Genomic DNA, 12,069 nt, shown 5'->3' with positions numbered 1-12,069 from the left:
TATTTTCCGCTATTTTGTGGAGATATGAAGATTTTTTGAGCTTGTGAGCATTTCCTACAAACTCTGTATGAACATTTCCTTATCTTTTACAGTCATGTTTCTTGGACAATATTTATATTACACTTTCCTTTTTGACTATTTTATTACCATATCATGGATATCAACTTAAATAGGTCACTTCAAATTTTTTTAAAAAGTGGTTCCATTCAATATTTTATTCAAAATGATTTCTTAACTTCAACAAATGAACTCATTCTACTTGAGCATGGTTGCATTTCTATGAAGTGGAATGTTGTGAAATTCCATGTAATTTTGTATCTTGCAGCAAGCTAAAACTATTTCAACCTCTCCTTTTAAAATGCACCAAAAATGTTTGCAATATTGCTGCTTGTTAAATAACCTCTGTGCTTTCGCTATCTGCAGGTGATCGGCTGGTATCTGTAAATGGTATCACTTTAGAAGGCATCTCCCATGACAGAGCGGTTGAAATTTTACAAAATGCCCCTGAAGATGTGACTCTGGTGGTGTCTCAGCTGAAAGAGAAATTTTACAGAGGAACTGATTTTTCTTCAGGTACCAAATTTGCATTTCAAGATTGAAAATCTCAAGTCTAATTATAAAAGCCTGGGTATGCTGTTGCATGTGTTCATTGTGTCATAGTGTATGGTACCCCTCCAAACTTTAAATTTCTTCCCTTGTGTTTCCTCATCTTCAAAATCTTAGAACATAGAACAATACAGCGCAGAACAGGCCCTTCGGCCCTCAATGTTGCGCCGATCTGTGAACTATTCTCAGCTCGCCCCCCCAACACTATCCCATCATCATCCATGTGCTTACCCAAGGATTGTTTAAGTCTCCCTAATGTGGCTGAGTTAACTACATTGGCAGGGAGGGCATTCCACGCCCTTACCACTCTCTGCGTAAAGCACCTGCCTCTGGCATCTGTCTTAAATCTATCACCCCTCAATTTTCAGTTATGCCCCCTCGTGCAAGCTGGCATCATCATCCTCGGAAAAAGACTTTCACTGTCTACCCTATCTAATCCTCTGATCATCTTGTATGTCTCTATCAAATCCCCTCTTAGCCTTCTTCTTTCCAATGAGAACAGACCCAAGTCTCTCAGTTTTTCCTCATACGACCTTCCCTCCAAACCAGGCAACATCCTGGTAATTCTCCTCTGCACCTTTTCCAATGCTTTCACATCCTTCCCGAAATATGGCGACCAGAACTGTACACGATATTCCAAGTGCAGCCGCACTAGCGTTTTGTATAGTTGCAGCATGATAATGCGGCTCTGGAACTCAATCCCTGTACCAATGAAACCTAACACACCATATGCCTTCTTAACAGCGCTATCAACCTGGGTGGCAACTTTCAGGGATCTAAGTACATGGGCTCCAAGATCCCTCTGCACATCCACACTACCAAAAATCTTTCCATTAACCCAATACTCTGCCTTCCTATTATTCTTCACAAAGTGAATCACCTCATATTTAGCTGCATTGAACCCCATTTGCCACGTCTCAACCCAATTCTGCAGTTTATCCAAGTCCCCCTGAAACCTGTAACATTCTTCCAACTGTCCATTACTCCACCGACTTTAGTGTCATCTGCAAATTTACTAATCCACCCACCTATGCCTGCGACTAAGTCATTTATAACAATGACAAACAGCAGTGGTCCCAGAACAGAACCTTGTGGCACACCACTAGTAACCAGTCTCCAGGCTGAATATTTTCCATCAACTACCACTCGCTGCCTTCTTCCAGAAAGCCAGTTTCTAGTCCAAACTGCTAAATCACCCTCAATCCCATGCCTCTGCATTTTCTCCAACAGCCTACCATGTGGAACCTTATCAAAGGCTTTACTGAAGTCCATGTATACCACGTCAACTGCCCTACCCTCATCTACATGCTTGGTCACCTTCTCAAAAAACTCAATGCGGTTTGTAAGACATGACCTGCCCTTGACAAAACCATGTTGACCATCTGAAATCAAATCGTTGCTTGCTAGATGATTATAAATCCAATCTCTTATAATTTTTTCCAAAACCTTTACTACAACAGAGGTAAGGCTCCCTGGTCTATAATTACCTGGTCATCTCTACTACCGTTCTTGAACAAGGGCACAACATTTGCAATCCTCCAGTCCTCTGGTACTAAACCTGTCGAGAATGACAACTCAAATATCAAAGCCAAAGGCTCTGTTATCTCCTCTCTAGCTTCCCAGAGAATCCTCGGATAAATCCCATCCGGCCCATGGGACTTGTCTACTTTCACTCCTTCCAGAATTGATAATACCTCTTCATAACTAACCTCAATCCTTTCTAGTCTAATATCTCATATCTCATTCTTCTCCTCTACGATATTCTCCTTTTCCTGAGTGAAAACCGATGAGAAATGTCCATTTAGCGCCTCTCCGATCTCCACAGGGTCTACACTCAACTTCCCACCTCTGTCTTTGACTGGCCCTATTCTTACCCTAGTCATCCTTTTATTCCTCACATACCAATAGAAAGCTTTAGCGTTCTCCTTTATTCTGTTTGCTAAAGACTGCTCGTGTCCTCTCTTTTCTCTTCTTAACTATCTCTTTAAATCCTTCCTAGCTTATCTGTAACTCCCCATCGCCTCATCTGAACTATTTTGTCACATTAACGCGTAAGCCTCCTTCTTCCACTTAACAAGAGATGCAATTTCTGTCGTAAACCACGATTTCCTTACCTTATCACTTCCTCTGCCTGACAAGGACATACCTATCAAGGACACGCAATATCTGTTCCTTAAACCAGCTCCACATTTCCATTATTTGCATCCCCTGCATTTTGCTACCCCATTCAATGCATCCTAATTCTTGCCTAATCACATTATAATTTTCCTTGCTCCATCAATAACTCTTGACCTGCAGCATGTACCTATCCCTTTCCATCACTAAACTAAATGCAACTGAATTATGGTCACTCTCTCCAAAGTGCTCACCTACAACTAAATCAAACACCTGGCCTGGTTCATTACCAAGCACCAGATCCAGTGTGGCCTCCCCTCTTGTTGGCCCTTCGACACTAGCATTAAGGCAGAGATTTTAGACTGCTACAAGTGTCAGCATTTTAAAGCAGTGAGAGCTAATGAATTACCAAAGCTTTCATGATTCGAGCTTCTCCCATACCGAGTCATCATTTGAGAACAAATACACAGATATAACTCTATTTAAAGACTAATTATGAGTAGACTTCACTCCAAATTGTGCCAGTTGTCACTGACTGCCATTAAGCTGACGATGGAGAAGTTAGGAACATAAACAATGGTAGCATGATTAGGCCATTCAGCCCCTCAAACATACCCATCATTTTATAAGATCTTGGCTGATCTGCTCCTGCCTCAACTCCACATAGTCCTTAACTCTTCAATATTTCAAAGAAAAGGGCCTGTGTGATTACTTATATCTCTTTGGGCAGGGAATTCCAGACATCCGCTGCTCTGCCTGAAGAAATTTCTTTGTATTTCCAACTTAAAATAGTGTCCCCTCATTCTGTAATTATGTCCAGTAGTTTGAAATTTCCCAACGAGTGAAAACACCTTCTAAACATCTAAACTGTCAAACCCCGTCAGGCTTGTGTAAGTTTCCGTCAGATCACTCCTCCTAAATTCAAATAAATAAAGGCCTAACCTGTTTAGCTATGACATGGAGCATTGTAAAGGCCCTTTGGCCTTCGATGTTGTGCCGACCTTTTTTTCTACTCTAAGATCAGACTAACCTACCTACCCTTCATTTTACTATCTTCCATGTGCCTATCCAAGAGTTGCTTAAATATCCCTAATGTATCTGACTCTACTACACTACTGGTAGTGCATTCCACTCATCTACCACTCTCTGTGTAAAGAACCTACCTCTGATATCTTCCCTAAACCTTCCTCCCATCACCTTAAAAGTATGCCCCTTTGTGATAGACATTTCCGCCATGGGAAAAGGTCTCTGGCTATCCACTCTGTCTATATCTCTCATCATCTTGTACACCTCTATTAAGTTATCTCTCATCCTTCTTCGCTCCAATGAGAAAAGCCCGAACTCCCTCAACCTTTCTTCGTAAGATATGTCCTCCAGTCCAGGCAGCATCCTAATAAATTTCCTGTACACCTAAAACTTCCACATCTTTCCTATAATGAGGCGACCAGAACTGAACACAATATTCCAAGTGTGGTTTCACCAGGGCTCTATAGAGGTGCAGCATAACCTTGTGGCTCTTGAACTTAATCCCCCTGCTAATGAAAGCCAACACACCAGATGCATTCTTAACAACCCTATTAACTTGGGTGGCAACTTTTGAGGGATCTATGGACATGGACCTCAAGATCCTTCTGTTCCCCCATGCTGCCAAGAATCGAGCCTTTAACTCTGTATTCTGCCTTCCAAATTGAATCGCTTCACAGTTTTCCAGGTTGAACTGCATCCACCACTTATCAGCCCAATTCTACGTCCTGTCAATGTCCCGTTGCAACCTACAACAGCTATCCACACTGTCCATAACTCCATCAATCTTCTTGTTACTGGAAAACTTACTAACCCACCCTTCCACTTCCTCATCCAAGTCATTTATAAAGATCACAAAGATCAGAGGTCCCAAAACCGATCCCTGTGGAACACACTAGTCCTCAAGCTCCAGGCTGATTACTGCCCATCTACCCTCTTTCTTCAGCGGGCGAGCTAGTTCTATTCTGTATAGATAGCCAGATTTCCCTGATTTCTATGCCTCCTTACTTTCTGAATAAGCCTACCATGGGGAACCTTATCAAATGCCTTGTTAAAATCTGTGTACACCATGGCCACTGCTCTACCTTTATCGATGTGTTTTGTCACATCTTCAAAGAATTCACTAAGGCTTGTGAGGCATGACCTGTCTTTCACAAAGTCATGCTGACTATCTCTAATCAAACTATGGTTTTCCAAGTAATCATAAATCCTGTCTTTCAGAATCCTTTCCATTACTTTGCTCACCACAGACAGAAGACTGACTGGTCTGTAATTCCCAGGATTATCCTTATTCTTTTTCTTGAACAAGGGACTAACATTTGCCACCCTCCAATTATCTGGCACTACTCCAGTGGACAGTGAGAATGCAAAGATCATCACTAAAGGTGCAGCAATCTCTTCCTCCGCTTTCTGTAGTAACACATCTGCCCAGGGGGTTTATCTATCCCTATGTTTTTCAAAATTTTCAGCACATCCCCCTTCTTAACATCAATCTGTTTCATGCTGTCCTCAGAAATGTCAAGATCCTCTCAGTGGTGATTACTGAAGCAAAGTATGCATTAAGAACCTCGCCTACCTCCTCCGACTCCAGGCACAAGTTCCCTCCACTATCTCTGATTGACCCTACCTGCACTCTGGCCATCCTCTTGTTCCTCACATAAGTATAGAGTGCCTTGGGGTTTGCCTTAATCCTACCCGCTAAAGCTTTTTCATGCCCCCCGTCTCACTCTCCTAAGGCCATTCTTTAGTTCCTTCCTGGCTACCTTGTAACCCTCTAAAGCCCTGTCTGATCCTTGCCTCCTCAACTTTGAGTAAGCTTCCTTCTTCCTCTTGACTAGATGTTCCACATCCCTTGTCACCCAAGGTCCTTTCAACCTATCGTCCCTTCCTTGCCTCAGTGGGAAAAACCTGCCCAGCACTATCAGCAGGTGCTTCCTAAACAACCTCCACTTTTCTGTCGTGCATTCCCTGAGAACAATTATTCCCAATTTAGACATCTCCGTTCCAATCTAATAGCATTGTAATCCCCCTCCCCCAATTAAATACTTTTCCATACAGTCTGCTCCTATCCTTCTCCATGAGCATAGTAAAGATCATGCAGTTATGATCACTATCGTTGAGATGCTCTCCCACCGAGAGATCTGACACCTGGCATGGTTCATTGCCAAGCACCAAATCCAACATAGCCTCCCCTCTAGTCAGCCTATCTACATATTAAGTCAGGAATCCTTTCTGGACACACCTGACAAAAACTGCTCTATCCAAACTATTTGAACTAAGGAGGTTCCAATCAATATTAGGGAAGATAAAGTCACCCGTGACAATACCCTGTTACTTCTGCCCCTTTCAAAAATCTGCCTCCCAATCTGCTCCTTCATATCTGTTGCTACTGGGCGGGATGGGGGGCGAGGCTATAGAAAACTCCCAATTAAGTGACTGCTCATTTCCTGTTCTGGCTTGCACCCATACTAACTCTGTAGACAAACTGTTTTCGAAGATCTCCTCTCTACAGCTGTGATACTATCCCTGATTAGCAATGCCATTCTCCCAAATCTTTTAATCCCTGCTCCCTTGACCCCACACAAACACTCCTGCCTCTGTCATATCATGTCTCCATAATGGCCACAACATCATATTTCCAAGTACTGATCCATGCTGTAAGTTTGTCACCCTTATTTCTGATACTTCTTGCATTAAAATAGACACACTTCAATCCATCACACTGGCTGCACCTTTGCCCTATCTCTCCTCACAGACTCTCTGCACGCTGTATCTGGCTGTTCACTACCTACTCCATCATCTGATCTGTAGCTCTGATTCCCGCCCCCACCCCCCCACCCCTGCCAATCTAATGTAAACCCTCCCAAAGAGCTCTAGCAACCATCCTGCCCAGGATATTGGTGCTCCTCCAGTTCAGGTGCAACCCGCCCTTCTTGTACAAGTCCCATTTTGCCCAGAAGGTATCCCAATGATCCATGTATCTGAAGCCCTCCCTCCTACACCGTCCTTGAACCATGTAGTCATCTGCACTTGCTGTCTATTCCTAGAAACATTAGCCCATGGTACCGGTAGCAATCCTGAGATTACTACCCTGTTCGTCCTTCTAGCTTCCAACCTAACTCCCTTTATTCTCTTTTCAGGTCCTCCTCCCTTTCCCTACCTATGTTATTGGTACCAATGTGTACCACGACATCTGGCTGCTCTCAATCCCCCTTAAGAATCCTGCAGACTTGATTTGAAACATCCCTGACCCTGGCACCCAGGAGGCAAAATACCATCTCGGAGTCTCGCTCGCGAACACAGAATCTCCTGTCTGTTCCTCTCATGATTGGATCTGATAGAATTCCCTTCAGTGTGGAAACATGCCATTAGACCTAACAGGTCCACACCAACCGAGTAACCTACCCAGACCCATTCCCCTACCCTATTACTCTACATTTACCCCTGACCAATGCACCTAACCTACGCATCACTGAAAACTGAGCAATTTAGCATGGCCAATTCACCTAACCTGCACATCTTTGGATTGTGGGAGGAAACCGGAGCACCTGGAGGACACCCACGCAGACACTGGGAGAATGTGCAAATTTCAAACAATCACCCGAGGCTGGAATCGAACCCAGGTCCTGGTGCAGTGCTAACCACTGAACCACCATACTGCCCACGGTGAGAATCTCCTATCCCTATCACTCTCATATTCTCCTCTCTTCCACAGCACCAGGCTTCATGCCCAAAGCTTGGCTGCTGTGGCTTTCCACTGGTGGGTCCTCCCCCGCACCCCCACCCCCCAATAGTATCCAAAATGGTATACTTATTATTGAGGGAAACAGCCATGGGGGCTCCCTGCACAGTCTGCTAATCCCTTTCCCTCTCCTGATGGTCACCCGGCCAACTTTATCTTGTAACTTAGGTGTGACTACCTTCCTCCAACTCCTCTCTATCATCCCCTCAGCCTCCCGAATGATCCCAATGCGATCTGTGAGGAGCTGGAGTTGGGTGCACTTCTCGCAAGTGAAGTCAGTGGTGACCCTTACCTCCCATATTCTGCAAGAGGAGCATGTAACTGCCATAGCCTCCATCTCCTCTGCTCTAAATTGCCAAGAGAGGTTGAATAAATGAAAATAAAAGCCGTACCGTACCAACCCTCCACATATGGTCTTTTTTGTTTGGTTAGAGGAAGAGGATAGGTGGGAGACACTACGCGCTGTAATGTCTCTGGTTTAGCCATAGCCCGATAATAGCAGTTCACGTGCCCAGCAATCCTCGTGTCCATGCCTACGCCTGTTGAGCTTTCGCTCCGTCTATTCACGAGGTAATTCTAAAATAGGGAAACATCCCTTCCCGGCTGCCCTCTGGTCCGCACTCTCACCGCTCCCGCAGCTGCAATTGATCAGTATTCTTGATCAGCAAACTCCTACAACCCAGGAACGCAGTCCAGTGAATCTATCTTGAGCAGTCTTCCATACTAATCCATCCTTTCTTGAATCTGGGGACCATGACTGTATGCCAGTACTCCAGGTGTAACCTTACCAATACCTTATGCCATTGCAGTAAGATTTCCCCATTTTTAAACTCCAAGCCTCTAGCAGTAAAGGCAAAAATTGTTTTGCCACCTTAATTAATTTGCTGCTCCTCCACGCTAACTTTGTGTTTCACGCAAAAGAAAACCTGGATCCATTTTGTGCTGCACTTTTTTGGAGTCTCTCTCCATTTAAATAATAGTCTGCCTTTTAACATTTCCTATCAATGTTTATAATCTCGCACTTTCCTCTATTAAACTTCCTCTGCTAAGCTTTTGCCCTTTCATGCAACCTATCAATATTTCAGTTCTGAGGGCGAGTCATACTGGACTCTGTTTCTCATTGCACTGATGCTGCCAGACTTGCTGAGTATCTTCAGTATTTTCTGTTTTATGTATGAACTCATCTCCACAGACATGATGACCAACTCTGAAGTTCAACACTAATTCGCAGAAAGAAAAGATGGGCTTGATATTTTGGTATTTGAGTAGGACAGCAAAGTGGTCAATACATATTGCTCTAGCTGACTTCACAATATCCAGCTGAATTTAAATAGCAACCATTTGCCTTGTCTGATCAAACAGGGTTGCTGAGCCTCCTGTTTACACATAATGAGGAAAGAGCCTACACTGTATATGTGTTAAATTTGTAACAGTGACAGTACTTCAATTGTGAAACTGATTTCATAGGATTATAGTTTGATACTTCAAACAGTGTGACTTTATTTTATTCACATGCATCTCCTCTGAATGGAAAAAGGAACAAGGAACAAATCTAGAAGCCCTTGTCGGAATTTAGGAAGGCGGGATTATGAAGAAGTGTCATCTTCAGAAGAACATAATGGATCATCTGGTCATCATCGAACTCTTCCTGTAAGAACTTCTGTTCCACCTGAGGAGAAACGAAGAGGAAGTACGAGCTCCCAGGACTCTAGAACTGAAAGTGCTGGGCTTTCACAAAGCCAAGTACATGGTTTTTACAGAAATCGAACTACCTCTAGAACACCACAGCGAGCTGATTATGAAGAAGTCTCTGCACTAATGGATTTGAGGCAGGACATGATTCAAAATGTTTTGGACAGTGCAAGACCATTAAACAGTACTAATGTCGAAACACCTAAAGAGACAGATTGCTCGGACCGAGGTGACTCTGACATGGATGAAGCAACGTATTCTAGCAGTCAAGAGCAACAAAGTTCAAAAAAGGTGAATGTGATTTTTCTCATCTTTGGTCAGTTTGCCTTATTCCCAGGAGTCCCCACCTGCCCCAATATCTCATTGTGTCAGTTTGCAAACAGCATATTGCAAACATTTCTGTCCATCCGAGTTGTAGCAACAGATTTTTCTTTTAAGTTCATTTCCTGTTTGATTTTCTTTGGTTATAATGTACATTAAAATTTTCATTATATCTTTACTTCCAGTCACAATGGTTCTCAATACTAGCTCCATCAGCCATTCTGAACTAAGAGCTGTCCTGTTGTTTCTGATCTGATTTGGCTCATAGCCTTGTGTGTCTTGACATTCCAAGTGCACGTTTACTCAAATGTTATGTGGATTTCTGTCTCTACCATCCTCATAGGCAGTGGGTTCTAGATTCCCACCACCCTCACAGTTCCACTAAACGTTCTGCACCTTTCCTTAAATTTGATCCCTCCAGGGGAAAAAGTCTTCCTGTCTACTGTATGTATGGCCCTTGTAATTAGTGTACTTGAACAAAAACTTTATTTTGCCTCCTACTATCCTTTCATGCCCCCTTTTTTGCTCTCCCAATTTCCATTTTAAGTTCTCCCTTACACATTCTGTACACCGATTTGGGTTTCTACTGTTTTGAGCTCTTGATATCTGCCATAAGCCCCTCTTTCTTTCTTTATCCAATCCTGTCTATCCCTCTAGATCCAGGATTCACTGGATTTGTTGGCTCTACCCTTAATCTTTAGAACCACGTTGGCCCTGTGTTGTCCATATTTCCATCTTTAATGTGTCCTACAGCTCTGATACTGATTTAGCTAAAAGTGTCTGTTTACCGTCCACTGTGGCTAAATCATATCAGATCTTTTTTTAAAATGGCCTTTCCCCTGTTTAATTCTTTTGATTTCATGCCCATCCTTGCTCTTTTCCATAACAATCTTGAATCTAATGGAGCTATGCTTATGCTTTGCAAAATGCCCCCCACCGACGCTTCAACCGCTTGCCTGGCTTCATTACCCAAAATTAATTCCAGGACCATGTAGGGCCATCTGCCCATTTGCTTTAAAAACTCTCCTAGATGTATTTCAAGAATTCCATCCTCCTGCACCTTTCACACTTTAACTTCCCCAGTTAATGTTGGGGATTTGAAATCCCCCCACTATCACCGTTCAGTTACTTTTACACTTCTCTGACATTTGCCTACATATCTGCTCATTTATTTCTTTTTGTACCATAAGCCCCTTAACAGTCTCTCCCAGCAATGCGATTACTCATTTTTGGTTTTTAAATTTTGCATGTATTTGAGGAACTTTTGAAGATGTCATCCCTCCTTACTCCGATAGTTGATTCCGTGATCAATATTGCAACACACCCCCTTCTCTTACCTCCTTCCCTGTCTCCCCTGCGACCCTATAACCTAGAATATTGAGCTTCTAGCAATCCTGCCCTTCTCTCAATCATGTCTCGGTGACAACAATGACATCGTAACCCTATGATTTAGTTTGTGCCCTCATCTTTGTCTTGTTCATCAGACTCATAGAATCCTTACAGTGTAGAATCAGGCCCTTCAGCCAAACAAGTCCACACCGACCCTCCAAAGATTATCCCACCCAAACCCATTCCCCGTTACTCTACATTTACCCCGACTAATGTCCCCAATCTACGCTTCCCTGAACACCGTGAGCAATTTTAGCATGGCCAATTCACCCAACTTGCACGTTTTTCAATTATGGAGGAAACCGGAGCACCCAGAGGAAACCCACACAGACACTGGGAGAATGTGCAAACTCCACACAGAGAGTCGCCTGCAGCTGGAATTGAACCCGTGTCCCTGGCGCAATGTAGCAGCAGTGCTAGCCACTATGCTGCTCTCTCCTTTCATTAAAATAAATGCCTTCCAACTGTGCCAAACTTCCTTGTGCCTTAAAGTGTTCTGACTCGCTTGCTGAGCCTTTTAATTTTGGCCACACAACTCCCTTCTCTCTAGATCCCGTCATGTAATAGTGTGTCATATAATTTAAGAGGGTTTTGGTCAGCAGTGGATTAGATAACGAATGGTTGCTTTGATTTTGCAACAAGAACATTTCTGCAGCGCTACTTTTTATATTAGTTATGCATTTTTTAAAAAATCATAATCATTAGAAAGAATGACATTACTATACAGTTGTAGAAATTTAGTATTGCACAGTCTTTAAAATCGAAGCTATAACTTTGTTATGCATTGTCGGGGGGGGGGGTTAATTTATTTTCTACAATATTTATAAGGGAATGTTTCAAAATATTGGAGAAATAATATCCCTGAACTGAAACAGTACGCTGGACAGTTCATAAACACAGATCAAATCTCATTGTACTATCAGTATTGCTTTATACACTAATTTTGATTTGTTCACATATAGGATTCTGTAGCAGATAAGGTGAAAAGAAGAGCTTTTCCTGAAGCTAAACAAAGCACTTTGCTAAAGCCGGGAGATATTTTTGAAGTGGAGTTGTCAAAAATAGAGAACAGCTTGGGCATTAGTGTCACGGTACTGTTTGGCAAGGTTTTCAACATTCTCTTTCTCTATGAAATATTAATATTAAAGTATTTAAGTTTAGATTCAATATGGTAAATTTCA

At 42.8% G+C, this 12,069-nt stretch overlaps 1 protein-coding gene across 5 annotated transcripts in view; it reads left to right on the top strand.

Annotated features, from left to right (window-relative positions):
* Positions 1 to 12,069, top strand: part of ptpn13 (protein tyrosine phosphatase non-receptor type 13) — a 254,936-nt gene that overhangs the window by 141,601 nt on the left and 101,266 nt on the right. For 3 of the 5 annotated variants that reach the window (XM_060825982.1, XM_060825992.1, XM_060825963.1), the window contains 3 exons: positions 424 to 573; positions 9,024 to 9,469; positions 11,851 to 11,994. In XM_060825982.1, the coding sequence (XP_060681965.1) occupies positions 424 to 573; positions 9,024 to 9,469; positions 11,851 to 11,994 (740 nt within the window). The remainder of the gene's footprint in view (positions 1 to 423; positions 574 to 9,023; positions 9,470 to 11,850; positions 11,995 to 12,069) is intronic. The other 2 variants (XM_060825999.1, XM_060825971.1) reach the window with 1 other exon arrangement.

This window comes from Hemiscyllium ocellatum, chromosome 1 (assembly GCF_020745735.1).
Source record: "Hemiscyllium ocellatum isolate sHemOce1 chromosome 1, sHemOce1.pat.X.cur, whole genome shotgun sequence".
Taxonomy (NCBI): Eukaryota; Metazoa; Chordata; class Chondrichthyes; order Orectolobiformes; family Hemiscylliidae; genus Hemiscyllium; species Hemiscyllium ocellatum.
This window is presented reverse-complemented; position numbering and strand designations above follow the sequence as displayed.